The sequence below is a fragment of the Adiantum capillus-veneris genome, chromosome 21 (assembly GCF_014529385.1).
Source record: "Adiantum capillus-veneris isolate H3 chromosome 21, ASM1452938v2, whole genome shotgun sequence".
NCBI lineage: Eukaryota > Viridiplantae > Streptophyta > Polypodiopsida > Polypodiales > Pteridaceae > Adiantum > Adiantum capillus-veneris.
The window spans coordinates 58,656,910-58,684,058 of record NC_140951.1 but is presented as its reverse complement, the minus strand read 5'-3'; the positions used below and the strand labels follow the sequence as shown (position 1 = coordinate 58,684,058).

Genomic DNA, 27,149 nt, shown 5'->3' with positions numbered 1-27,149 from the left:
CCTTTTAAATATGCATTACATGGTGTTCACACAATGTGACTACCCAAGTTGGGTCTAACCCATGGCTAACCCCAACACGATGAATGTGATCTAGCACTCATGTAAAGTAAAGTGACAGGCCCTATGGGATCAGTCCACAAAGGGGAGTAGCCCAAAGCTTTGCGAAAAGCTTCAAAATTCTCACAAGGTAAGGCCTTTGCAAAAAGATTCGTCGGGTTGTCTTCTGTAGCCACATAGGCCAAGTTGATCTCTTCTATAGAGAGTCTCTTAATGATAATGTATCTCAATGTTCTTTGGGCGAGCATAAAAAACTAGATTCCTCGAAATTGCAAAGTACTATGACTATCAATGAAGATAGTGGTGGCAACAAATTGTTGTCCCTCACACCCAAGTGAGTTATAAGGCATCTAAACCAAACACATTCAATCATAGCTATGAAAGCTGCTATGTTCTAAACCTCAAAGTTGAGAATCCGACAGGGAGAACACTTGTTAGTCCAATCATACCACTTGAAATATCAAATCAAACCTTTCTCTTTCACCTACTATTATTGAAAACTAGAGTTTGTACCAATCAAAAAACACACACACACACACACTCAAAATCAATCAACTAACTCTTGCACAAGATGACAAGATAGAGACATAATGAAAACATACACCCATAGCATAAAATAGGAGAATAGAGTAATTAAGGAGTCTGCAAATCAATGGCTTAAGTATAGCCATCAAGTGCACGGCACACACTTTACACTTAAGTACTTAATTTTTTTTGAAAAGTAAAGTGTGCCAAAAATAGGCCCCTCTTTTACAAAAATAGAATCTATCATGCAATTTTCTACTAGAGTTGGCTCGCATGGCTAAGTCTCCTTGTTTAAGCTATGTATAATACATCAATTAGATTGCAAAAATATGTCGGCTATATACAAGGTGTTATTAAAAAAATTTCAAGATGACATAGACAAAAATATTATGGCTATAAATAAATTGACTACTCTACAAGCATTGTCTACTGACTCCAGTTTACAATTCATCCCACAGGGTGTGAGCTACATTCTTGAATAAGTGCATGGGATCCAAGAGGTGTTGTTCTTTTAAGTAACTCCAATATAGAAGCCTTAAAAATATGGAATACCTTGACATACCTCTTGGTGGAGTAGTTGGGGTTGGTTCACTATTGTAGTGCTCTTCTCAAATAGTTGCCCAATCCTACCATCGTGGCATATTTTGTAACGGCATATGGCTATAATAGTGATTGTAGTGGAATTAAAGTAACAATTGTGAGAATTTTCTTAAGAGAATGCTTAAAGAGCATAAGGAGAGTACTTGATTAAAGGTAGCAAAATGAACATTATACCTAGTTAGCTAGGCATGAAAAATACTTGTAAAAGAGAGAGAGAGAATTTGAGAAATTGACAATAATTGAGGACCAGATTTACTTGGATCCGGTTCGCCCTCCAAAAAGCTTTTGTATTATAGATTCTTCCATGAAGAGAGACTTGGTACGATACATGCTTTGTGTTCCTTGAGGCCTGGTTGATGCAAGGAAGATGTAAACTTCATGCACCAAAATTATGCCCCTAACTACCTTGCAAAACCATTAACTTGTCCCCAGCCTCAATCCCAAGACCTCAAACGCCTTCAAAGGTGAAGAGAGTTATCAGGGAGTGACGGAAAGGAAGAGGAAGAAGAAGTAGCATACAAGAAATAAGTACTTTCCTCACCATTGATTTCTCGTGGATCTTAGCGTAGCATATTAATATAGATGGTAGAGACGATGAACATGCCATTGAAGCTTAACTCTTGGTTGGATTTGCATTCCATAGTCAAGAGCTACTGGTGTAGGCTCTCTACTTCTCAAGCTTGGAGAAGGAGATGGAGTTCTTGCTCAACGTATGTGTGTGTATGAGGTTGAGTATACAAAAAATGAGAGCCTCCTCTTGCTTGGTCACCCCCCCTCATGCAATTACTTATGCTTGCATCCTATTAGTCCATCCAAGGCTTAGCCAATGTGAGATAACAAGCAAGGTGTGTATCCTTGTGACAAGTGTCCTTATTTCCTCTTTAGAGAGGTCTTAGATAATTGTTTAAAATGAAGCTAAATTCTTATTGAAGCTCTAAATCAACTGGCCAATAGGAATTAAGCTAGCTTATGGGCTGCTTAGTTCTCATTGGACCTCTTAGTAGACTGTCCAATAGGAATTAGAGGGTCTCATTTTTTATTGGTTCTTTAGCAAGCTTTTCTAAAAAATTTAAACTCAATTTACTCAAGATTAATTCTCATTGGTCCTTCCCATAGACCATCCAATAGGAATTAGGTTATATTGGGGGGGCAACCTATCTAGGGACCTAACATGTGTCCTATATGCCTTATATGAAAATGGGGAGCTCTAGAAGTGTATGTGTGTGTTCTCTCTCATCCCCTACAAAGAGGGCTCGCCCCATGCAAGTGGGAGTGGTCACCACTTGCATCCACTTGGTGACCATAGTCCAAATTTACAAAGGTTTAAAGTACCTACCCATGGCAATAGTCACCCCTAGGCCTAAAGGCCTTTAACATTAACCTTTAGAGGCTTTAATGAAGCTAACCCTAAGGTCTTTTAAGATCCATTACTTGCTCATTGCTCTTTGGTAGAATATCTCCCTTTTGGACCCTTAATGAGAGGCATGTTGAATCTCTCCCTTTTGGTTGCGTGCTGCGATAGATCTAAAAGCACATTTCTATATTCTAACTCTTGTTTCCATTTATTTTCCACGTTAAATGATCAGTTCAATACGACAAAATCATTTAAACAGTTAGATATTAGATTTTATGACATCCTCCCATTTGTTAGAGCCTTGTATTTTCTTTGAGTTCGGGGTAAGAAATGATGGTTGGTTGGATAGATTACCTTGCGTAAGACATCTGGCATCTCCAATGATTGTCCACAAGTAGGACATGCATTGCAACCCGACGTGGACAAGCTTGCAGTCATATCACATCTTTAGAGAAAAGCTTCGAACTTCAAATGGTAACAAGCGATAAGAACGAACACAAATCGTTAGGTGTATATTCAAAACTTTATTATTTGCTAACTTTATGGCTTTCTAAAAGAAGCCTTAGAGGAGAGCTAAGTTAGGCATACTTTCAATGTTTTCACTTTTCAATGATGATTGAGACTTACCTTAAATGTTATTTCAATTTTCAAATAGTAAATGGATCTTTTTATTTCACCTTTCATTTCACCTGTGGACATGTCTTGAATTTTCTCGCATTCTATTGTTTTAGAATGTTAAAGTGAAGCTTCACCTTGCATAATTTTAGTAAATTCCACACATATGCACACACACATATAGATGACTTCTTTTTATTTCACATTTAATTTCACAGCCTCACACGGCTTGACCTTTTTTGCATTCTATAAATTAATTCTAGTCAATATTCGAGAAAGTCTCTTTTATTAAGCGATCGTTGACCAATTTTCTTCCTCACAAAGAAGCAAATCGGAAATACTAGCATAAATTTAAAATTTGTAAGATTTTTGAGCTATTTTCTCACATATTTCACCATTTTTCTTTCCTTTACTATGGTTTGCAACCGGCTTTCTTGATTTTCAACCAGCTCAAGGCTAAGCTGAGGTAATCCTACTCCCAAACATTAATTCCAGCTAAGTCAACCTAATGATTTTATCACTTTCTTATTTTTCTAAAAAGCCACCTTGACCTTTTCACTTGTTTTTTGTAGTTTTTAGACTACACAAGGAGTCCTTAGTAAGGCGTTGGAGTTTTGGTGCAACTGTGGACCATTGGATAAAGCTTGCATATTAGTGTCACATGGCAAAAAAAACTTTCTTTTTTAATGTTTCTTTTAGGTCTTTGTGAGATGTGTTGACATTTGTGTGCATCTCTCTTTAAAGAGGACCATTGAATATTGGTTTAGTCTTTATTTTCTATGCTTTTGAAATATATTGTAATATGAATAAGTCATTGTTATACTTGTTTCCAAAAAGATGTAATACTCTATTGTGACCCAAAAAAATTTGTAATGTCACTTTCTCACGTTTACTCTCACAAAGAACCCTCTTATTATAAAATTCCTCTCAATAGCATTATGTAGGTCATAGTAAACTTTCACCTTGTTTCAATCCGTCCCTTCTTTTCACGTCCCTTCTTTTCACATCCTTACATAGGTACATCACTTGATTTGTAAAATGCCAAAGTGAGCCTTCACCTTGTTTGAAAAGATTTGCAATGTTCAACCGCAATTGAGGACTGATAAATGGCTTATAGTACCTTCTACCCTGATAAATGGCTCATAGTACCTCCTACCCTATTTTACTAGATTCCCTTTCATGAGCTAATCCATTGATTGTTCACAATTTGAGTGATCAAAAGCTTGAATATTCATTCGAGACCTGTAACGCAAGCCTTGCTCTCAAAACCAGATACAAAATATAAGAAAAAATAGGAGAACAAGAAAAGAGCCCTACAAAAGAGAAGACAATTGCAAGATCTTGAAGTAGCATGTAAGCTTGTTGTGACTTCTTTGGTGTGTTCCATTACCACACACATCTAAGTGTGTAAGCTTGTTGTGGCTTCTTTGGTGTGTTCCATCAGCACACACATCCAAGGTCGCCAAAAGCAAGAATAGAGAAAGAGTTGTCAAATATAACTACCATACAACCTTTACCAATTCATGTCCAAAACTATCCACTTTTCCTATTTTTGAATCTAACCTCCATTTCTAGGACTGAATGTGCATGGTAATGAACTTTCTATATCCTGCCTCTTTATCTCTAGCCTTATAACCTAGGCATGCACTTTTGTGGAATTCTCATATTTCTCATGAAACACTTATTAAATCAACTTTTAATTGTTTCTATCTCCAAAGAATGCACCAAGATCCTTGAAAGAATTGCTATTTTGTAGTAAAAATTCCTAATGCTTTTGATAACTTCTAGTTGGTACTTCATGAGCCATAAATAGCATTTTAGATCTTTTCAGAGAATTTTTGACCATAAATAGTTGTAGATGATTTTTGGATTGGGTGGTATGGCTTGGTTGTTACTGTTCCAATCCTATATGGTGTATTTTGATTGATTTATTATTCAAAGATATGGATATGTTATTATGATGTTGGATGTGGGTGATAGATTGTTTGGGTTGATATCCAATACTGATGTCTTATGATTTAAAACACCTTTTCTCTTTGAGACAAGTTATGATTATCGGGCAACAGTGATATGGTGTATTATCTTGCTTTGAGAAGTTGAGATTCACCTCATCCATAGGATTAATAGAGGCTCCGCCACGCTTGTAGATACAATTTTATACAGCTTATGAGTCATATAGGGGTTCGTGTTCTCATTTTCCTTGTGACATACATACTCTCTCTCTCTCTCTCTCTCTCTCTCTCTCTCAAATGTAGCGCGATATGCTAAGTATTCTTGAGTCACCCCAATTTAAGATTAGCCATCTAGATAGCTTTGGGTGGGAGCAGATGTCCTCCTCTATCAAAGAGAATTTCTAAGCTAAGTGAAAGTGCAAATCTTTGATTTTGATAGTTGTGAAGATATAAGTTTTGGGAGGTATCTATGATAGCCCTCTCATGACTTAGCTCTTACAATAAGAGAATCTACACACAATGAGAGTCTCTTGGTTATGTGTGTTTTTACATGTTGTTTTATATACCTAGATTTTTACTTATGCATTATATTCTAGGTTCTCCATACCTTTCGGGTTGTCATTGTATATGCTACCTAAGCATATTAAACCTAACATCCTACTTTGAGCTTGGAACACCTTAGGAGCTGATGTATAACCATACAAGACTACATTGGGACAAAATAAAGGACTTTATAATAAATGACATGATTTTACTAAAGTTCATCCATTACTTAACTCATCCTTGCATCCTCACTTTTTTTTATCCATACTCACAATTGTGAGCTAAGAGAATTTATATTAACTCGACAAGAACACAATTGCCCTCAAGCACTACATGTACCTTGAAGGGGCTAGGGTTCCATCATAAACTTGTACACAGAGAAAGAGGATATCAACCAGAGATGTTACTCTTACTCTCTTGAGTGTTCTAAGCAGCTCAATGCATGCACCCATCCTTCATCTTTGTCAATTGCCTCTCTTCTTGCTCCTACAACATACAACATATATGAGCTCATAAACTTGTACACAGAGAAAGAGGATATCAACCTGAGATGTTACTCCTACTCTCTTGAGTGTTCTAAGCATCTCAATGCATGCACCCATCCTTCATCTTTGTCAATTGCCTCTCTTCTTGCTCCTACACATATGAGCTCATAAACTTGTACACAGAGATAGAGGATATCAACCAGAGATGTTACTCCTACTCTCTTGAGTGTTCTAAGCAGTTGAATGCATGCACCCATCCTTCATCTTTGTCAATTACCTCTCTTCTTGCTCCTACAACATACTCACAACATATATGAGCTCATAAACTTGTACACAGAGAAAAAGGATATCAACCATAGATGTTACTCCTACTCTCTTAAGTGTTCTAAGCAGCTCAATGCATGCACCCATCCTTCATCTTTTTCAATTGCCTCTCTTCTTGCTCCTACAACATACTCACAACATATATGAGCTCAGTGCTCATACGCACAATATCATCAAAGAGAGCTATATACAGTTTGTCCTCAAAAACTCACAGGTTCGTGGACTTCGAAACTTGGTTCAGGTCATAGAATCTGACAATTTGAGTGCACACCAAAATAGCCTAGCTTTGGATGCCATGCCCTCCCAAGATCAAGTCATCCATAAAGAAGATGATCTTCCAAGTCCTTTGCACCCGCTTGCACAACCTAGCGGCTAGTCCCTGTGAAGTAGGGCACTTGCCAAATAGATGAAGGGGCTCATCCTTACATCTTCCCTTCATTTGCTATAGCCCATAATGAGAAAATTTGGAGAAAATTCTATAGGTACATTGACACCATTTATAATTCCCTCCTTTCATTGATAGTGCCCAGCCTTAGCACTATCAATTGGTTTCCATGGAGGCTAGAAGGTTCCTTAGCACTATCAATTGGTTTCCATGGAGGCTAGAAGGTTGTTTGGGAGCTTGGTCTCTGGTTGCAAGTTGATGTTCTCCTTGTGTATTCTTGAAGCTTGAAATGAGAAAGGTTATTGCTAATGTAGATTTCTAAAAGCTACAATACGGGATGTTGTTGACCTTCATGGTGGCTTTCAAAGAGTTGTCCATGGTAGCAATGCAATGGCTAGTATGATCTTTATTTTTATTATGGGGTATGTACAGGAATAAATGCAAAGAAATTAATTTAATCTCGGTTCTAAATACCTATATGACCAAAGGGAAAAGTCCCTATGGGAAAAAAGGGCCTTTGGTATACATGCATGGATGTAGCACCATAACAACTGAAAATATTTGGGTAAATAAATAATTAAAGAATTAATTAGGAAAATAATTTATTTGCTAGAGTTCAAAGTTTGGAAACCCAATAATTTTGTACTTTGGAGATGAGTACAATAATAATAAAAAATAGGTGGCCAACAAATAATGATGAAAATTATGTTTTCCTATTGCACTCAACCATGGGTGCATGGTGGAAGCATAAAAGTGTGAGGGACATCCTATATGCCTACACAAAAATGGACGAAGAAACATCTGCCGAGCAAGAGAGATTTTTGATCAATTCTTAAGAAAGAAGGTGACTCAACAATAAAAGCATATGGTGTAGCTTTACAAGCTAGCACCTCTTTGATGACTGGTAGTTTTTTTTGTCAAGGCTCAGTGCTCTTGTCCACCTGCGTATCCCTGAGCAACTTAACGTCTAACTCTTATGCTCATCTCTGGGAGCATAAGGAACACAACATAAATATACTTAACTCTTTTAGCTTGAGTGTGTGATTATTAGCTACAGCTCTTAGCACAATGTTTCTTGAGACATAAAGCTTTGGGGCTAACACTTTTATCATTTATGGGTCCATTGCCTAGCTTTAACTATGCAGAAGCGGATTGTTTAAACCTTGAGGACTTGACTTATATTATGAAGCTTAATCTCATTTTACTACAAACATAGCATTAAAAAAAATGTAAGCTTGAATCCTCAAATATAGACAAGAGAGGCTTCTTTTGCCATACTGCTTGACCGTCTTTAAATCTATCCTTGATGCAATGTCATGGTCCATCTTGGAATCTAAAGATTCTTCTATTTGGTTTATTTTCTAGGTAAGCCTTTAGGTTGCTGACATGATCTAGTGTGGTATCTTTAAAAAATAATTGACAATATGGTAAGATCCTTCTAGAAGAACCCTATCTTCCATGTTCTAAGTTTTGAAGTCTTGTACTCGTACTATTTCTTTCGCGATATTTGGAAGGTGAGGAACGAATGTATATTCAATGGTAACCTCTTTGTGGCTAGCTTCCCTGAGATTGTGCGGGGAGGTAATGAGATGAAACTTGTATTGGGTAAGAGACAAAACTCGGACGGTTGGCTTAGAGCGAGGCTCTGTTGTAACAATTTGTCCCTCAAGGCCTGGCATGAGCTTGAGGCAAATTTGTTTATCTTTTGGTGTCGTTATAATACGTTTTTCAACCAAAAAAGAAAAAAAGAAAAAAGGTAGATAATATCGTCTTCACCAAAGATATTATCCGTATGATCGTGACTTAGAGCTCCCAATGATGTGGGGGTTTAAATATGAGGATCACTATTTAGGTTTCGCGTTATTTTTTGGACCACATAAATAATGCTTCTGCATCTAGCTCTTACCACAATTTCCTTTCAGCCTTCTTGATTTTGGATAGGTAAGTAATATGGTTTAATATTTAGACCTTAGCTCTTCCTACAATTTCCTTGCAGCCTTCTTGATGCATAAATCCTCTAATAACTGGTGGTTAAGGTCTTCCTACAATTTCCTTGCAGCCTTCTTGATGCATAAATCCTCTAATAACTGGTGGTTAAGGTCTAAATATTATACCATATTACTTACATATCCAAAAACATAGTGTAAGATTTTTAATTAAACAAAAAAAAACTTCATCACATTGTGACCTAAAATCTTGGTTGTTGGAGTTGTTTCTCTAGTTAAAAGTGAAGGCTAACATTTTTTCCCCCTCAAGTAGTATTCGTTTCATTATACAGGAATAAGCAGCACACATTATATGGACTAGTATGGCCGGCGGGCCTCTCTCTCTCTCTCTCTCTCTCTCTCTCTCTCTCTCTCTCTCTTGTTGTCTACCCGGAGGCGTAGGGAACGCTATTGGATCAAGATGCTTCCGCCACATGTCACGCGGGCGGCAAGGGGGGGGGGGGGGGGGGGGGGGGGATCCCTCTCCCTTTTATAATTGTATAGATACCAAAAAATAAAAAGGCAACTCTCTTCATTGTTGATATTATTCATGCGTTATAAATTAATGCAATATATTTCACTTTTAAGAGCTCTTGTAGTTACAAAAACAACACAGATTCATGTTTTTCATTTTAACAACAAGAAGAGCAATAAATTAGACAGAAAAAATTCGAAGGACATCCACCGTGTCAAAGTAGTAAATGTAATGGGGGTTGTGTCTTGAATTGAACTGTGGGATTTGTATGGCTATGGAGATATATCAAGCAAAATATTTTAAAGCAAATCGGGCTTGAGAGGACATGCAACATTTATGAAGCAACTGCTTAATTGTACATCACACCACTACAAACTTCTCGTTTAGTCCTTCGAATTTGGCTCTTAGATCCAACTCATTCCTCCATTGAAGCAGAGAGTTTTCATGGTCAATTTGGTTACAGATGGGGATCAAGGCTACCAATCTTGTAGCCCATCATGTCCAATTTTAGTACAAACAAACTCCCCCAACTTTCATAGCCCAAATCTCTTCTTATAGTGAAGTTTATCTCAATTTTCTAGCTTACGATGGAAGTACCTCTGGGGGTGGGGGAAAGGCATAGTTCTTGTAAAAAGCATAGACTCCCAATTGAGCCGCACCAAGAGTTACACCGATAGCGTTGGGCACCTGTAGTTGGAACCAACATCAAAGGCCTCATTTTCCTTTTTTTTATAGCATACTTCCATTAAGATGAACACAATGCTATTATTTGAGCATCAATAAAGTTTAAATCACAATTTTTATATACATAAAAAATTGCCCTTACCAGTAGAAAAATATCTTTCAAGATCAAGGCATAAGCAAGCCAAGCGCTTCCATTAAGAAATAAGCACAATGATAATGCAAAGGGCATGTACTCCACACTCCGAGTTTTGATAACCTTGTGCTGCATGGACATGAATCAATGAGTTTTCATCACCACTAAACAAAATTAGAAGGATGAACTCCTTTTGTAACAATTATTCTTTTGCACATTTGAAATTCCAAAAATGCTTAAGTAGAGGCACTAACCATGATGGTCAATGGGGCAGCATTTGAGAGGACCCCGGCGACTATGCACACAATTCCCACAGTCACTATCGGTTCTACTTGCTCTCCAAAGCGCATGCTCACAAGCACAATTGAGGCAAATGCTCCCGATAGCGAAATGAAGATGCCGATGGTCTTAATCTGTACAAAACCAAACCATGTAAAGAGAGGCTTATTTTGAGCATAAAATAAATGCATAGTAAGCAACAATCAACTGGCTAACTAGATATCAATTGAAACTAAGCGTGCTACATGTTTTTCTACTTTTTAAATCAAATTTTGTATGTGTGGAGCTTGAAAAGTGGTTGTATTAGATGGCATCTCTGGAGATGCTAATATGCCATAGACTTGTGTATGATCAAGCTAAAACTCACCATCTTCATGTATGCAAGTGTGCACACTATACTCTACCCTTCCTTTGCCTTCCCTCCCCCTCCTAAGGTTTTGTCTAGGTGCACATTTACATTTACATAAAGCTTCACAAGACAAAAGAGGAGCAATTTGTGTCTGTGTGTGTGTGTGTGTGTGTGTGTGTGTGTGAGAGAGAGAGAGAGAGAGAGAGGTGCCAAGAGATTGAGGTTGTTCGACAATTGTTTTTATCAATGTTGACCAAGAAGATGTTTACAAGAAGGGAAAATTACCAAAATACCCCTCTATTTTGTGAAATTTCCCAAAATACACCTCAAATTTCAAAATTTCCCAAAATACCCCCATATTTTGGTAATTTTCCATTTTAAGAATGTGAAAAACAGCTCTTATTTACTTTTCTGTCATTGAAGGATTATCCAATTTTAACACCAAAGTATGTAAATTTGTTTCCGATTTGCTTGAAGGCATCCTAAAAACAGCTAACAAAATACAGACAAAGGTCCGTTTTTATGAACAAGTTTGATTTTCTAGCTTTCACCCATCAACACATATCAAGTGTAGGCAGTCTTGTCTAAAAACCAAGAATCGTGCCAAGAGAATACATGGCCTTGCCAATCCCTTAAAGTGCCCTAGAGAAGAAGGCAGAAAGGTCTACTTACCTCTTTTGTGCCTTTGTTTTGATAGTCAATGGGTTCCTCCATTTAAAGGGCCACATTGAATTCCTGTAAATTTTGTTTTAAAGTGCCTACATGAGGCTTGACCTTGTTTTTGCTATTGCAAGAGAAACAAGGTGAAAATTCACCTAGGTTTGCTAGTAACAAAGGGGTATAAGCAAAATGATTGCCCAAAAATATTGTGTGTGTGTGGTAGCCTTTCTCAATTAACAACCTCTTTCTTCTGTTACAATTGGGATTGGTTTTGCAAATGAACCATCCGATGGAAAGAACTTTTATTATCTTTCATGGGATTGTAAAGGTTTCTTGTAAATAGATTTACTACGATGGTCCTTCTTTTTGGAATTGTGGTTGCATGGCGACCTCCTCCTGTTGGGAGGGAATTTTTGCACATCTAACGGCGGACAAGTGTGATATGAGTTGGGCGGTCTCCTTCTCGTGGGAAGAGGAGATGGAGATGGTGCAAGCACTTGCCATGGGGAAGTAGGGCTCTTCTCCATCGACTCTTCTCATTGGGTGGTACACTCCACAAGGTGTAGGGTCTGTCAAATCTAGTAGAAAGGCACGTGTGGTTGTGTGCCTTTGTTTTGAGGTTCTTTGGAAGTTTTAGGTGTTGCATGAGAGTTCTATGGCAGGTGATGGGCTGGTTGTTGGTCCCTTGTATGCTCTCTAGGTAAGTCTGCATGTTCTCAGGGTTTGGCTTCTTATCGGGGACCCTTGGTGAATCTCTCTGCTTCGATGGTTTCGGACATGGAATGATGGTGGATGTTATGCTACTTCTTGTCTGTCTTCCTAAAGGTTGATGCCCTGGCTCGACTTGAGCAGAGCTTATCTTGTCATTTTTTTTAGGCTTTTAATTTACTACTCACTTTACGTCTCCCCAATCTTTGAAAAGTAAAAAGCCTTTCAGTGCATAAATGAAAGGTGAGTTTAGGAAATAAATGAAAGGTGAGTTTAGGAAATGAAAAGACCTATGAAGGTGGAAAGTCAAAAGACTTTTTGTGTTCATATAAAGAGGTGGTCCACTTCACATTGGTCCATTTGTGGTTTTTTCCTCCTTCATTTTTCCTTTGGTGTTTTCTTCTCTTTAAAGTGTCGTTATAGTTGCACTATGTAGGTAGTGAATATTTTTCTTTTGAACCATTAGGAATTGTATATCAATTTTATCACAATTGTGAGTTTTACCAAAAAAAAAAAACATATAACCCTCTCATTTTCTTTTCTGCCCTAAAAACGAAGTCCAAAAACTCTAGATATGAGCAAAGGCAGAAGGAAAAAAGTTTAAAGATCCAAGAAAATCGATAACCAAGTGGTATAATCATGATCTCAATGCAACATAGAAAAATCAAGGCTGATTTCTTTGATAGAAAGGTGATAACTTTGATGCTGCAAGTTGGACTGGTGAAGTTATAAAGAGAGGCATCATCTTTCGCCACCTTGGGATGCCCTTAGGGGAAGGAATTACTCACAAGACTGCCTTTGACTGGGTTCAAGAGAAAATAAAAAAGAAGATGAAGCGTTGGGAATTCATTGTGATCCCCTTTCACTGTAGAGCTACTTCTTCATCCCGTATATAACCTTCACATCGCCGCTCCTGCAATTATCCAAGAAAATTTGGAATTCCTTTTTGAAACCGATTAAGGAATTCTTATGGAGAAATAAGATGACCAGTTGTTCATTCTAGCAATGGGGTGAATGGGCGACGATCGCCAAACCGAAGGCGTATAAAGGATTGGGTATTTATAACCCTGTCACACACGACCTTGCGTTATGTGCTAAGTTTTTCTGCACCCTCGCCAATTCTGATGAGAGTTGGGCTGTCATGGCAAGGGGAATCTTAATGGAAGCCCGCATGAAATCTTAAGGTGGGGTATGGTCCAATCTCAACCTACATAATAGACTTCTTCCCCCTTCCAACGTGAAGGCTCAAATAGAGGGGTTTATCGAAAAGTTTATTGAAAAATGTTGTAAAGCAGTTGTGGCACTCAAGTGGAAAGATACTAGAAAGGTACGACTAGGCATTGGTCTCCGTGGGGTCCCATTGTGGAAGGGGCTTGAAACTGCCAGGAGCTTGAACAAGAAGGGCCTTGACACCTTGGGTGCTCTGTGGAATGATCAAAAGGGGATTGGAAACCCTTTGTGCATCTGAAGGTTTATTGTAACCTCTCGCTCTAGGAGGAAGTCCTCGTCGGGAGCTACTAGAAAAGGCTCATAACCCTCCCTCCCTGCTCCACACCACTTGATTGGAGATCTTGGAAGTGGCCTGGAGAGAGACTCTTTAGCTCACCCAAGACTAAGATTATCTACAAAAGTCTATGCTCTGTGGAGGAGTGGTATATTCACCTCAATAAGATCTGGTCCAAACAGTGGACTACAAGCAAATGGGGTCAAGTTCTTGGGAACACCTAGAGGACCAAACGTGAAGAAAGGGGCAAACTCTTTCTCTGGAGAGTTCTGTTTGGCATCATCCCGAGCGGAGACAAAGCTAAAGCTAGGGGTCTTGCCGATGGTTCATGCGTCAGGTGCAAGCACTCGAATGAATCTCTTTCACACACTTGTTTTGTGGATGCCCAAAAATTAGAGATTTCACGGGCATGATTTGCAGAAAGGTGCATTCGCATCTGGAAATTCCCTTCTTTAGGTGCAACCTTGCTACGGGCTCTAGGTTCATTGAGGATTTTGATCTTCTGACAAACATTTGCATAGTAAGAGCCACGGTGTTAAGAGCCATTTGGCAGTCCAGAAATGCGCTATTGTTTCAAGGGAAGTGTGAGCCCTTGGACTCAAAGGTTGTTCTAAAAACATGCTAGTGGCAAAGGCATTGTAGCAAGATGTAAGATTTGATCGCCCTCTGATGTATTCTTTCTTAGTTATCCCTGCGCAAAGGATATGCCATGGCTCTTTGTAATTGTATGAGTTTTAAGCAATTCAAGCTCAACTGAGTACTCTTTAAAAAAATAATGAGAAGCTATAAAGCTTAACATGAAGGGAAACCCTAGGCAGCATGCTGCTTGCCAGCCTAATCTATGAACGAGGCAGCAGCGCTCAAGGGCCAAGTTGCATGAAGGCATAGGGAAGATGGTGTCTTTTGGCTATAAGCTCATCTCGACTACTGAGAAGAAGCAGGTAAAGGCCACAAGGGTAGGGGATGCTCCCGCGGAGGGGAACCTAGCTATTCTTGGTTCTGATTGATGGCTCCACCTTGCAAACAACACTCTATTTTGGCCTGGTGCGGCTGTGGCCCCTTCTTCAACTTTGACACCGCCCCTTCTTCAACTTTGAATATATTTTTGTGCGCCTTGCCTAATCTTTGGTGCTATTCAGAAGTAAGGTAGAGGGTGGCAACCTTTGCCTTGTTGGTGGCAACATGCAGCGTCTCCTTGTGGTGATAAGGCAGATCCTCCTTCGTTGCGTGTGGATATGATGGGCCCTGCGACATTGTGAGGCGTCCTATTGGTTCGGTTTGCTATGGTGTCTTGGGTGGCGATTCTTTTGCATCCCATCCTTGTAGTGACAAAGCACTTGGGCTCCCCCCATATGCGGCCATATCTCTTTTCTGTATCTCTCTAGTGTTCTTTTTTTTGTTGCTCTCATCATATAGTTTTCGTGTCTATGGATACTGCTTTGGAGGGTGGCACCCTATTTAACGGATGTAATGTTTTCAAGTTCATTTTTTTTTTTTTAAATTGCTTAGCTAAGCTTGAATTGCATAAAAACCAAAAAGTTACAAAGAGCCCTGGCATATCCTGGTATTTTGTTTTGGACAACCCTGTGTTTTGAGGTTCATCTTGAGGGGACTATCATCTAGGGGTGGCAATCCTTTTTATGTATGTGTCAACCTCTTGATATTATGGTCGGTTGTGCAAGTCTAGTATGATATTCTTGTAATTCTTTTTGGCTTCATGGCTCTTTTCAAGCATGGAGGTGTATGGTTTTTAGTTTCTAATTTATTCACGTGGGTTTTCAAAGACTCTTCGCCTGATCTCGCGCACTGTCTCCATCCTCACCTCTCCTGCTCGTTGGGTTGACCTTGCTCGTCATCATTCCTACACGGAACGCAGACGCACCCTCAGCCCTCTGCCATATCTAAGTCTCCCGTCTATACTCCCCTCCCTGTCCTCAACCTCACGCTTCTGCTCGTCTCCTTATCGTCGCAGTCAGGACACAAAGCCAAAGAGAGAAGTCTCCATGCCAGAGACCTGCGCGCATCGCTAAGAGTGCACCCACCCAAAAAGCCCCGCGCCTACCGGTCCTTGCACTATCCCCCTAGAAAAAAATCCCGCGTGGACACAGCTGCCGCCATCTGCAATGCTCTCTGCAGGAGCTACGTGCAAAAAATACGCTCGCCTCAGGCACATACTCACACGTGGGCTCTCTCCCTTTGTTCCTCTCTCTCTCTCTCTCTCTCTCTCTCTCTCTCTCCCCCCATGTCACTTTCAGTCTCGTTTTGCTTCAGTTTTTTGAGGGTATCTCATGAGATACCCTATAATTTGTCCTGCTTGCAAGATCGTACCGACATACTGGTTGTCTATCTAGTTTCTCTTTAAAAATAACAGCCAAGAAGTTTTTTTTTTTAATAGCAAAACTCACAATTGTGACTAAATTATATTGAATAGCCCAAAAAATTACAAGGTCTTGTCATGCTCTTGTTGAGCCATAACATTATCCAAGGACTATAATTACATCAGCTATCAGAGCAGTCACCCCTACCAACCTGCCCCCTCCTCCTTGACATACAAGGTCCATAATCTTGCCCTTCTTCTGAGATCTTTTATTTATCGATGGCCAAGATTTTCCCCCGTCCTAGGCATTCCATCTGCTGACAACAAGGAACAAGTAGTCCTAGACCAATCCTCTGGGTGTTGCTTGCGCCCAAGCGTCCATATTAGCACTTTGCTTTCTTGAATAATTTTTGTGAAGCTTGCCACCTCAAAACATCCTTCAAACACGCGGCGGTTCCTTGTCTGCCATACATTATGTAAGAAGAAGTATCTAACAATTTGAGTGCTAACAAGGAGGGCAGGACTACCCGAATTCTTACCTCCAAGGAATAGGTCAGTCTTGAAAGAACTAATTTTCCATGTTCTTTGGACCCACTTGCATATTTTCCATGCAAGGCCTTTGATAGTTGGGCAGTCTATGAATAGGTGGGCGAGATCTTCACTAGCCATCCTGCACCCCAAGCATCGATCTGACCCAATCCCTCTCTCCTGAATCTTCACCCCCGTCAGTAGAGCACCCCTAATTACCTTCCATAAAAAAACCTTCATGTGCGTGGAACCTTTGGCTTCCATATGTTCTCCATTACTTGCTCCCACCTTTCCTCCGACCATTGCTTTTTCCATATCTTGTTAAGGGGGCTAGACCAATTCTTCTTATGCATCATTGTCTGATAAATGCTTTTAGGATGGGGTTTCCAAAAGATACTGCTTCCGAGCCATTTCCAAGCATTCCAGTCAAACTCCAAATCGCAGATTGGCAACACTAAATGGTCAAGCTTTTTCATCACTTTGTGGACAAGCAAGACCTCCAAGCTATTAAGTTGGTACTGGGTAACCAGAAGGTCAATGGTTTTCCAACTCTTGTTGCCACTGTCCCAAAAGTGCCCAAGTCGCTTTAGACCCTTATTATTCAGTTTCCTGGTTGTCTCAATCCAATTGGCCGTTTGTGGCGGATCTACAACTTTGGAAAGCCAGGGGGACCAATGCAAAATGGAGTTCTTGAAGTATCTGGTTTCTTCCCCCCACTTTAAGACTCCTACTGCTCTATTGCATTTTCTTATCAATTCTGTTGAGCTGCCCCCCAGTCTTAAGGTAGACCACGCCGGGGCTAACAATTTGTCATGAACCTCCACCCCTCTCCACTTTCCACCATTCCAGCCAAGTTTAGCTGCTTCTATCATATCTCTTACCGTGAAAGCCCAAACTTGATCCTGTTTAGCCAAGGAAACAACAAACTTGGCGCAACAAGCTTCTGCATGGGCCACAGGGTTGAGGATTCCGAGGCCTCCTTGATTCACTGGCCGAGCAACTGATTCCCAATGGGCCCATTGTCATGCTCTGAAGGATTTTGTGTTTTTTTTCCATAAGAACCTTTTTATTGGTTTTAAGAACTCTTTCCAGTGACACTTAGCTATCTTGAGAAGCGGGCTAGTGAAGGCAATATAAGGAATCATAAAGGCATTCATCACTTTTATCCGACTTGGGAATGGGAGAAGAGAATACTCCCACCTACTCATTTTTGTTTTGATTTTTTCAAGCACCCACTCAAATCTTTTCTTGTGAGTTGCCTCCATCCCCAAGGGGGCTCCTAGATGTCTGAAGATATTCCCTTTTGTGACAATCTCCCCCGACTAGACAGAGGGGTCAAATGAGTCATTTTCCGATAGGGAGATCAGCCTTGACTTCTCTATATTACATTGGGACCCCGAAGCTACTGAGAATATTTGTACAATCTCCTGAGCTTTTTTGATGACCTGGGGGCAGGCCTTCAAGAAGAGGAGAGAATCGTCTGCAAAAAGTTTTGCTAGGAGTTGGCTATTTTGTGGCAAAGCAAGGCCTTGCAACGCCCCTCGTTCTACACTAGCTTCGAGCACCTTGATAAAAGGATGTGATCCTATGGCAAAAAGTAGGGGGGCCAGAGGGCATCCATGCTTAATATAGACCTTTTGACCTCAAATGAGCCCACAATGCTATCGTGGAATAGGAGCTCTGACTGGCTTCTAGCCCCTAGTACACGTACCAACCGACATAGGCGGGCCCCAAAGCCCATAGCTTCCATGACAGCTTCTATATATGTCCATGTTATTCTCTCATAAGCCTTCTCCAGGTCCAATTGCAGCAGAATGCACTCCTGCTTTGTGACAGTTGCGTATTCGATGCCCACCATTGCCACCAAAATGTTATCATAAATGGACATTCCTTTGATGAACCCATGTTGATGGGGAGAGATGATCTTGGTTAGTAAGGGGGCTAGTCTGAAGGCTACTGCTTTAGCTATAATTTTGTAGGCCACCGACATCATCGTTATAGGGCACCAATGGTTGAGTTGAGAACAGTAGATCTGTTTTGGGATGGGTTTAATAAGTCCTCTCTTTACACTTACCTCCAACGACCCTTCGACCATGGCTTTATTGGCCAATCTTGTGATTGGTGCCTTGAGATCATCCCAAAATTCTCTATAGAATTCCACTGCATCCCATCCCAACCAGGGGACTTTTCCTTGCCAAGGGCTTGCAATGCTAGTGAACATTCATCTTCAGAGAATGCCCGTTCCAAGAAATTAGCTTCTGAGTGGGGAATTTCCTTCTTGACACTCTACAGTAAGGTCCCTCTGGCTTCTTCCACTTCTTGGGACTAGATCTCTGGCCGTCCAATGATTTGACTAAGATAGCTCAACATCAGACCAACCATCTCATCCTGGTTATGAACTGCTGGTTTTTCTAAGTAGTGGAGCTTAGCAGTAGAGTGTGTCGCAAAACACATCACCTTAATACCTTGTAGTTTTGCATTTTATGCCATGCCTTTGATACATGGAGTACAGGTAGGGCATCTAAATATTGGAAACTCACATTCTCTTTCTATACTATCTTCTTTTGGATGCGTTACTCCCTTCTTGGCAACTGTCCTACATTGAGAAAGGATGCAAACTCACTTTGTATGCTTGTATGGCTTATGCCCTTCTTGGAAATTGCTGTTATGGCCCTTCCCCCTCCTCAGGACTAAATAATACGGAGTCTTGAATGAAGACCCCGTCATGGGATCCATGGCAAGAGAGTCTGCGCACAAAAGGCGAGAGAAGCTCGGTCGTCCGATTTTAAACGAACGTGTTCGGGTTTACATTTTTCGTCTTAGTTTACTTTTTTCTACAGAACTTTATTATAGAGGAGTTATCTTGTGCCTTGAGGGCAACGAAATGCACATGCCCACGTGGTTAGCTCATTGTATTGCCATGGTTCAGGTTATGGGTTCAAATCATGGGGGAGGGGCATTGACTTCGTTTTTTTGTTGGCCATCGATTGTCCTCAAGATGCCCGCATGTCCTACCTATCATCGATCCCATGATGGGGTCTTCATTGAAGACCCCATGCCCGTTAGTCATGTGGCTTCCCCCTTCCTTCCACTTCGATCAAAGTACACCATGTATATGACTCAAGAGGATAATTTTCCCTATGATATGCATTGATATTTTGTAGTTTTAGCTTTCTAGTTTAATCTTGCATGTTGTTATGTCACCTACAAGTATGCCAAAGTCTTGCCAAGCTTGGTCCTTAGATATGAAACCTTGATTATCTTTGCCATCAAAATAATGTTGCCTTCTAAATTTTCAAGAATTTCCATTGTCATGACTTAATAGTATTTACTAGAACGACTGTCCACAAAATTATTCATATATTATTATAAAGTTCTCAAGGATAAAATTGCTTACCCGTTGTGGTTTACTTCCAAACCACAAGTAGAGGGCGATGTAGTTGACTTGAAAGATAGCACTGATGGAGCTAATGGTAATTATTGGAATGCCTCCGTGCTTTAGATTTAGAATTCCATAATATGTCCACAACATGCCAGATAGGAGACTAAAAAGGTATGGTTGTGGGGAATAAGACCCTGTTGTCTTCTTCCTCATTATGATCCAAAATGTAGGTCTGCATTATTATGAAAAATAATAAGAGCATCACTATGCATGCTTTGTCGATGTGCTATGTGCACGCATGTGTTTGTATGTGCATGTGATAGGATTTTGTTGTGGGTATGCGTGTGTATGAGAGTGCTTGTACATGAATATGTGTGTGCCGACAATACATGGCAGACGTCATTTTAAGCAATTTCCTATATTCATCTTACCTTTTATGAAATAAATGCAACAACTAATTGCACATTAAAGAATGTAATAGTTTACATTTTCCAAGATAGCTAAGAATTGAAAAATGTACCATATTGTTGCAATTTACTAGCATGATTTTGTATGGAGGCGCAATTTTCAATGGCCATTTTTTTGTTCCAATTTTTTCAATTATGTGTATATTTTTTGTTCAATTTTTTTCAATTATTTGAGCTCAAAGTGTGCACAGAAAGTAGGCATTACTATCTTGATAATGCAAGAAAAAAAATGTAATATTTTTAAGGTTCATTCATGAAGGTTTGGACATTTCTTCATGAAATCAAATAATTATTGCACTATGGATTTGCATTGCCATCATGCAATGCAAAGAATGATCACCTTATTCAGAGAGAATTTAATGACCACTATAAAGGAGGCAAAGCCAATTGACGCAGGCAATTATGAATGTTTTATGTTTCGTGGTTAATGGCCATACAATGAGAATGTGCAAAATGGAAAAGCCAAGAATGTACCCAAACAAAGCACCATGGGATTTTGATTTTGTAAATGGGTGTATAAAGGTGGTGCATGGCCAAAATTTTGGTGAGCTTAACATGTAAGATAGCTTGAGTAGCTTAAATAAATGGATAGACTCTATATCGTATTACTATGGATGTAGTTATGTCCCGTTATAGTTGGCATGGCTCGTCACGAGCATGATAGAAAATTGTAAATTTTTTTGGTTGTGTTAATATAATCCACTCACAATTGTGGGTTTTTTCCCCCCCCCCCACCCCCCCCAACCCCCCAAAAAAAAACAAAAAAATTTGTATCACTATGGATACTCCTCTTTCTCAATTTCATTATAAATAAAAATGAAGCTAAAAGTATTAATGTTTGGGTAAATTAATATTGAGGACCTTATGGTGAACAAGAATAAGAGAAAGGTCCTACACTTAGTGCTTTATTAGTGAAGTATTCTAGTATGCTAAAGCTCATCAAATTGTCATTATCTGTCTTATGAGTGCTTTTCACAATGTGAAATGGTGTCCATAGGCCTTAAATATCCAAATTTGAAAAGCCAAAGAATAATACCATGGTGAGCAAAGTCATTGCTTTGCCAGAGGATGATGCACACTCCCTCACTTCTAATATTGCAATAAATTTTCTCTTAATGAAAAACTATTAACAATTTTTTCAATAATCCATCCTTGTATTGTGAATTTCACCAACATACATGCTACATGGTAACATCAAGGAGCTCAAAAAGTAGGGAGGTTAGAAATGCATGAGCCTCACCTTTAACTTCACACATCTTGTTATCAACAACTATGAGTAAAGCATGGGCATCAGAGAAGAAGATATCAATGAAGGAAGGTTAGCATGAAGTGCGCCACAAAGAAGGTTCAAACAAACACTCCTCGATACCTATAACAAAAACCATGGTGATGCATTTCATCATAGAATCAAAAGGGGAGCTAGAGGCACTCACAATGGAGAAAGTTGAACCAGAATTGCAGTGACATTGCCTACAAAAAGGAAAAAAAGTAGTGAGAGAGAGAGAGAGAAACAAAGAAGAAAATGAAAGTTTTTTAAGGTCTTGAGCGGTGGTGGTGGATGTCAAGAGTGAGTGGTTAGGTGGTGGGATGTGTGGACATGATGATGGAGGCATTGGGAAGGGGCATAGGTAGTGGTGTATGAGCATGGTGGTGGAGGTGGTTAGCGGAGTATTGTTGTGTAAGGGTGATGGTGGAGGGCAATACAGAGTGGTGGTGTATGAGGAAGGTGGTGGAGGTGGTTAGTAGAGTACTGTTGTGTAAGGGTGATGGTGGAGGGCAATAGAAAGTGGTGATGTACGAGGAAGGCGGTGGAAAGAAGGAAAGAAGCCCACTTGTGAAGGTGGTGTTGTGCATGCATACCCACAATGCCCACAATGAAAGGGAGGAGAAGCATCTTGCTAGCACGAGCTTGGAGTGGCGCTGCTGGCCTCCTCTCAATCGCTCCTCTCTATCTTTCTCTTTGATTCTGTCACAACAAGGAGAGGGCATGCACAACTGCATTGAGTTCCATTTTGAAAGAGGAGGTGTTGCTATGCTTGCCTCTCTACCTCCTCTCTCTTCTTCCCCTTTCTTTTCTTTCTCTCTCTCTCTCCCCAAGGCAAGCAAGCTTAAGGAGGTAAAATATGACAAATTATGGTGGGGGCATTTGAGAGAAACACCCCTCTCTTTGTTAGGCTCTACCTATAGTTCCCCATGCATGTTTCTCTCTTGCTTGTCATGACACATAACATCATCCACCCCTCCTCAACTAGCCCCATGACTGACTCTCTCTCTCTCTCTCTCTCTCTCTCTCTCTCTCTCTCTCTCTCTCTCTCTCTCTCTCTCTAAAGTAACACATGATATCATTCACCCCTCCTCGACTAGTCTAATGACCCCCCCCCCCCCCCCCCCCCCCCCCCAAAAAAAAAAAAACCCAAACATGCGCTAAGGAGACAAGCCTCTTTCACCCTAAAATCTACCCAACTTTTCATTTTTGCAAACCTAACCAAGCTTGACATTGCAATGAAAACATATGTGCTCGCGTATTGCCTTGTGACACTTAGATGTCCTCCACGTGCAACTTTATGTCCCCTAACTCCCTGACAATGCGGAAAAATTTGTGCCTTTGCACCTTCATTATGATTTTTATGTAACTCAAAATGCCTTACAAGCGCATGGAAATAAATTGGTAGTTTAACAAGAAAGTAATTTTGACATTTAAACCCTAAAATCTGCATGGTACTAAGCTTCGTGTGGGGAACCCTCTAATCTACACACGGTTGTCTCTCTAAAGTTCTTTCATTTGCATGAGAAGGTTCCACTCATGCAAGTTGTGTGGTAATTTTCTGCAAGTCATCCACCCGGAAACAAGTGAGATTAAACCACACAAAGATTGTGTGATGTGTAAAACTTCTTTTTTTTTTTTTTTTGGGGGCAAAAACTCACAATTTGTGAGTGGACTGTATTAAACACAACATAGAATTTACAAAACAGCCTCAAGATCAGGCCGAGCCTTGAGGTGCTGGAGATTACATCTATTGCCTCTTATCTAGGCTAATACTTCTCGCTTGTTGACAACATGGCATGGGTAACCCTAGATCAGTCTCCCGAATCTTGCTTGCTTTCGAGCATATATATCGTGATGTGTAAAACGTTAACCAAGTTTTGATCAATTCTCTAATTGATTACTTCAAGAACTTTAATAAGTGCAATTTTGGAAAATTAAAAATTCCATGAAACTCTCGCATGTCGTTTAAACCTTACAAGGCAAAAAAACTAATGTCTTAATCTTGGAAGGTAAAATTTGTTCATCTTATCACGCTATATATTTCTATATATTAAGAGAACCTTTTGTATGTATTATATTTACTCCTTGATTATTAAATTTGTGTATACTTTATTTTAGTGTGAGCCATTACACGTAGCACCTTTATCTTTTTTTTTTTTTTTAATAGCAAAACTCACTATTGTGAGTGAATTATATTGAATATCCCAAAAAATTACAAGGTTCTGTCATGCTCTTGTTAAGCCATGACATCATCGAGGGACCATACTTACATCGGCTATCAGGGCAACCACCCCTACCAACCCGCTCCCTCCTCCTTGATACACAAGGTCCATAATCTTGTCATTCTGAGATCTTTTATTTATCGATGACCAAGATTTGTCCCCATTCTAGGCATTCCATCTGCTGACAACAAGGCACAAGTAGTCCTAGACCAATCCTCCGAGTGTTCCTTGCGCCCAAGTGTCCATATTAGCACTTTGCTTTCTTGTATAATTTCTGCAAAGCTTGCCACCTCAAAACCTCCTTCAAACACACGGCGGTTCCTTGTCTGCCATACATTATATAAGAAGAAGTATTTGACAATCTAAGTGTCATAAAATCTAATATCTAACCAACCCAAATGATTTTCTCATATTAAATTGATCACTTAATGTGGGAGAATAAACGGGAACAAGTGTTAAGATATAGATATGTGCTTATAGATCTATCTCAACACGGGGCCAATAGTAAAGGGGCCCAAATGGGAGATGGTCTATCAAGAGCAAGGCTAACCAATGGAGCATAAGACCTTAGGGTTAGCTTCATTGAAGACCTCCAATAATGTGTGTAAAAGTCCTTTGACCTTAGGTAAGCTAGGGCTGAGCTTGAGGTGGGAACCCGCCGGTCCAAGCTCGAAGTGCTTGACCTGCTTGAGGTGCTTGTCATGCTTGAGGTGTTTGTCTTCCTTGAGGTTCTTGAGGTGCTTGACTTACTCCATGCTTGAGGTGCTTGACTTGCCGCTTGATTAAGGTGCTTGAGGTGCCTTGACATGCTTGCCTGAGATGCTTGTGGGAATACCCCCTAGTCCAAGTGCTTTGTCATGCTTGATGACTAAGGTGCTTGAGCTCCTAAAGTCAAAAGCATCCCTACAAGAGGGGGGGCGAGCCCTTTTCCTAGGGATTAGAGAGAGAACACACACTCACACTCACAAGGGAAGCCCCAACTTGAAGAGGCAGCAAGGACACATGTCAGGTCCCTACCCATGTTACCTTCATGTGTTGCTTGAAGCCTGTTGGCTAGACTTCAAAGGGGTCCAATGATAAATTACTTGAATTATCTAATTGTTTTTGCATTTATCAAGTCCTCTCTCTCAAAGGGGAAAGGGGGACACTTGTCCCAAGGCTATCCATGTTGCTTGTAATGGCTCCTGCTTGTGATTGGCTAGGCCTGGAGGGGTCCAATGAGCTTCAAGCATGAGCTACAAGGGGGGGTCGACCCAAGCAAGCTAGGGGGGTGCTTAGGGGGTATACTCACCCACACACACTCACAAGCACTCTCATTGTGTACTATGCAAAGTGCAAGAGCTCCCTCTCCTTCTCCAAGCAAGTAGAGGTTGAGAGCTTACACCAACACTCTTGGCTATGGAGTGCAAATCCATCCAAGAGCCATGCTTCAATGCTTGAGCTTGCCATCTATTTCTTCTTCATTACTATGCTATTATGTATGCTAGCACAAGAGTTATGATAAGTGAGGAATTAGCTCTTTCTCGTATGAAATGTTTCTTCTTCCTCTTCCCTACCCTCATTCCTTGCTAGCTCTCTCCACCTTCGAAGGTGTTTGAGGTCTTGGGACTGAGGCTTGGTATAGTTAAAGCTTTCTTCAAGTTTAGTTTATGCTATGATGGTGATGCATGAAGCTTTCCATCTTCATTGCTTCACCTAGGTCACAAGGAACACAAAGAATGTATTGTAACAAATCTCTCTTTATGGGAGAAATCATAATACAAATGCCTATTGGAGGGGGGACCGGCTCCACATAAATCCGGTCCTCAACTGTTGTCATGTTCTCTAAATTCTCTCTCTTGCAAAAGCATTGTCCATGCCAAGTTAACTAATTGCTATAATTATGTTGCTATCTTCAATTATGTCTACCCGCTATGCTCACAAAATCATTTCTTGAAAGTACTCTCATTAAATTCCGCTACTCTCAAATTGAATAGGCAAATTCCATTACACTAAGTGTTGACGAGGAGTGCAAGACTACTTGAATTCTTACACGTAGCACCTTTATCTTAGAAAATACGTGTATTTTGCAATGTTGGTATATCACATTGGCTTCATGATGTCATTGGACAATTTTTTTTTTTACCGTTCATTTTTATGGAAAAGGCATTTGTATAACCAGGGTTTGCATGAAAAGTAAGTTTCTTTTTTTAATTCCTACCTATAATGCTCATTTTTAACCTTGAATATCGTAGAATGAAACTAAAATTGGAATTTTAAACAAACATGTTTTTCTTAATGCCTATCTAGTCTTTATTTGGCTAAATTTAGTAAAAATATACTTGGTCGGAGATATCATACATGTTGCTACTTCAAGTTTTTCAGTTATGGAGAATAAAGTTTTCCTTTGGGGTTAGCAAGAAGATTCACTATGCTTTTTTGTGAAAAAGATTGATTTTTTTCTAAATAACCTCATCTCCTTTCAATTTATTTGCCAGGGTGTTATTATGAAATTACTATTTATATGAGATAATTTTTTTCTAATGACTTTTTCTTTACCAAAATAAGAATATTATAAAACTATTTCTATGAGATAAATTTTTTCTAATGGCTTTAAAGAAAATTAAACTCCGCTAGTTTCTCTTAGAGATGCCTTTGAGATGTTCACTCCACAACCCATTGTCATGACCAATCCACTCATCCGCCACTTGATTATCTTCTGTCCTACAACCACTACCCTTGTGCAACCCTGCTCTATCTACAAGGATCACTGATGTTGGATGAAGGTCCCTACGTTTGCAGCCCCAGCCCCAAATCACCAATTCAGGTGCTCAACTATGTCGACATAAACCTAGGTTATTAAGAAGCCATGAATGAGGTGCGATGACAAGGCAAAAAAAATCAGGAGGAAAAGGAAGAAAAAATATAATCAAGGACCTTTTCTTTGATGGAGGACCAAACCAAATTTTTCGGTGGCGCTCCGCAAGCCCCCATGCATCAAAGATAACGAGGGCGCCTTGCAAAGCACAACCATCCCCATTCCATGCCACCTACCTTGTGATGTAGCAAAGCATAACCATCCACATTCTGTTTCCCCTTATGATGCAACAGCGACACCTACCAAGGTTCAGGGACGTGGAGGGCATTGGCAGATCACGTGAAGTGACCGATGAACGCGCTGCTAAGGTTAAATGCCTCAGATCCGACAATGGAGGCGAATATTGCAGCCAAGGTTTTGTGCTAGCAATGGCATTCGGAAGCAAAGAATAACCCCAAGGACACCTCAACAAAATAGTATTTTTTAAAGGATGAACAGAACAATCATGGAGCGAGCACGAAGCATGTGGCTACATGCAGGCCTACCGCTTGA

At 40.0% G+C, this 27,149-nt stretch overlaps 1 protein-coding gene across 7 annotated transcripts; it reads right to left on the bottom strand.

The window, feature by feature from the left end:
• Nucleotides 1-1,345: 1,345 nt before the first annotated feature.
• LOC147431007 (bidirectional sugar transporter SWEET16-like) lies at nt 1,346-22,600 on the bottom strand. Of its 7 annotated transcripts, none has more exons than XM_086493515.1 (7): nt 22,172-22,600; nt 21,745-21,781; nt 19,860-20,076; nt 10,372-10,530; nt 10,127-10,246; nt 9,898-9,987; nt 1,346-1,531 (listed from the first exon to the last, which is right to left on the bottom strand). In XM_086493515.1, the coding sequence occupies exons 1-7, from the start codon at nt 22,203-22,205 to the stop codon at nt 1,361-1,363; spliced, it is 828 nt and encodes a 275-aa protein (XP_086349641.1). In that variant the 5' UTR covers nt 22,206-22,600; the 3' UTR covers nt 1,346-1,360. The 7 variants fall into 7 exon arrangements, with proteins under 7 accessions (XP_086349641.1, XP_086349646.1, XP_086349645.1 ...); XM_086493520.1 differs by lacking the exon at nt 1,346-1,531 and adding an exon at nt 2,969-3,001 and having other exon boundaries at nt 22,172-22,594; XM_086493519.1 differs by lacking the exon at nt 1,346-1,531 and adding an exon at nt 4,352-4,393 and having other exon boundaries at nt 22,172-22,594.
• Between the last annotated feature and the right edge of the window lie 4,549 nt (nt 22,601-27,149).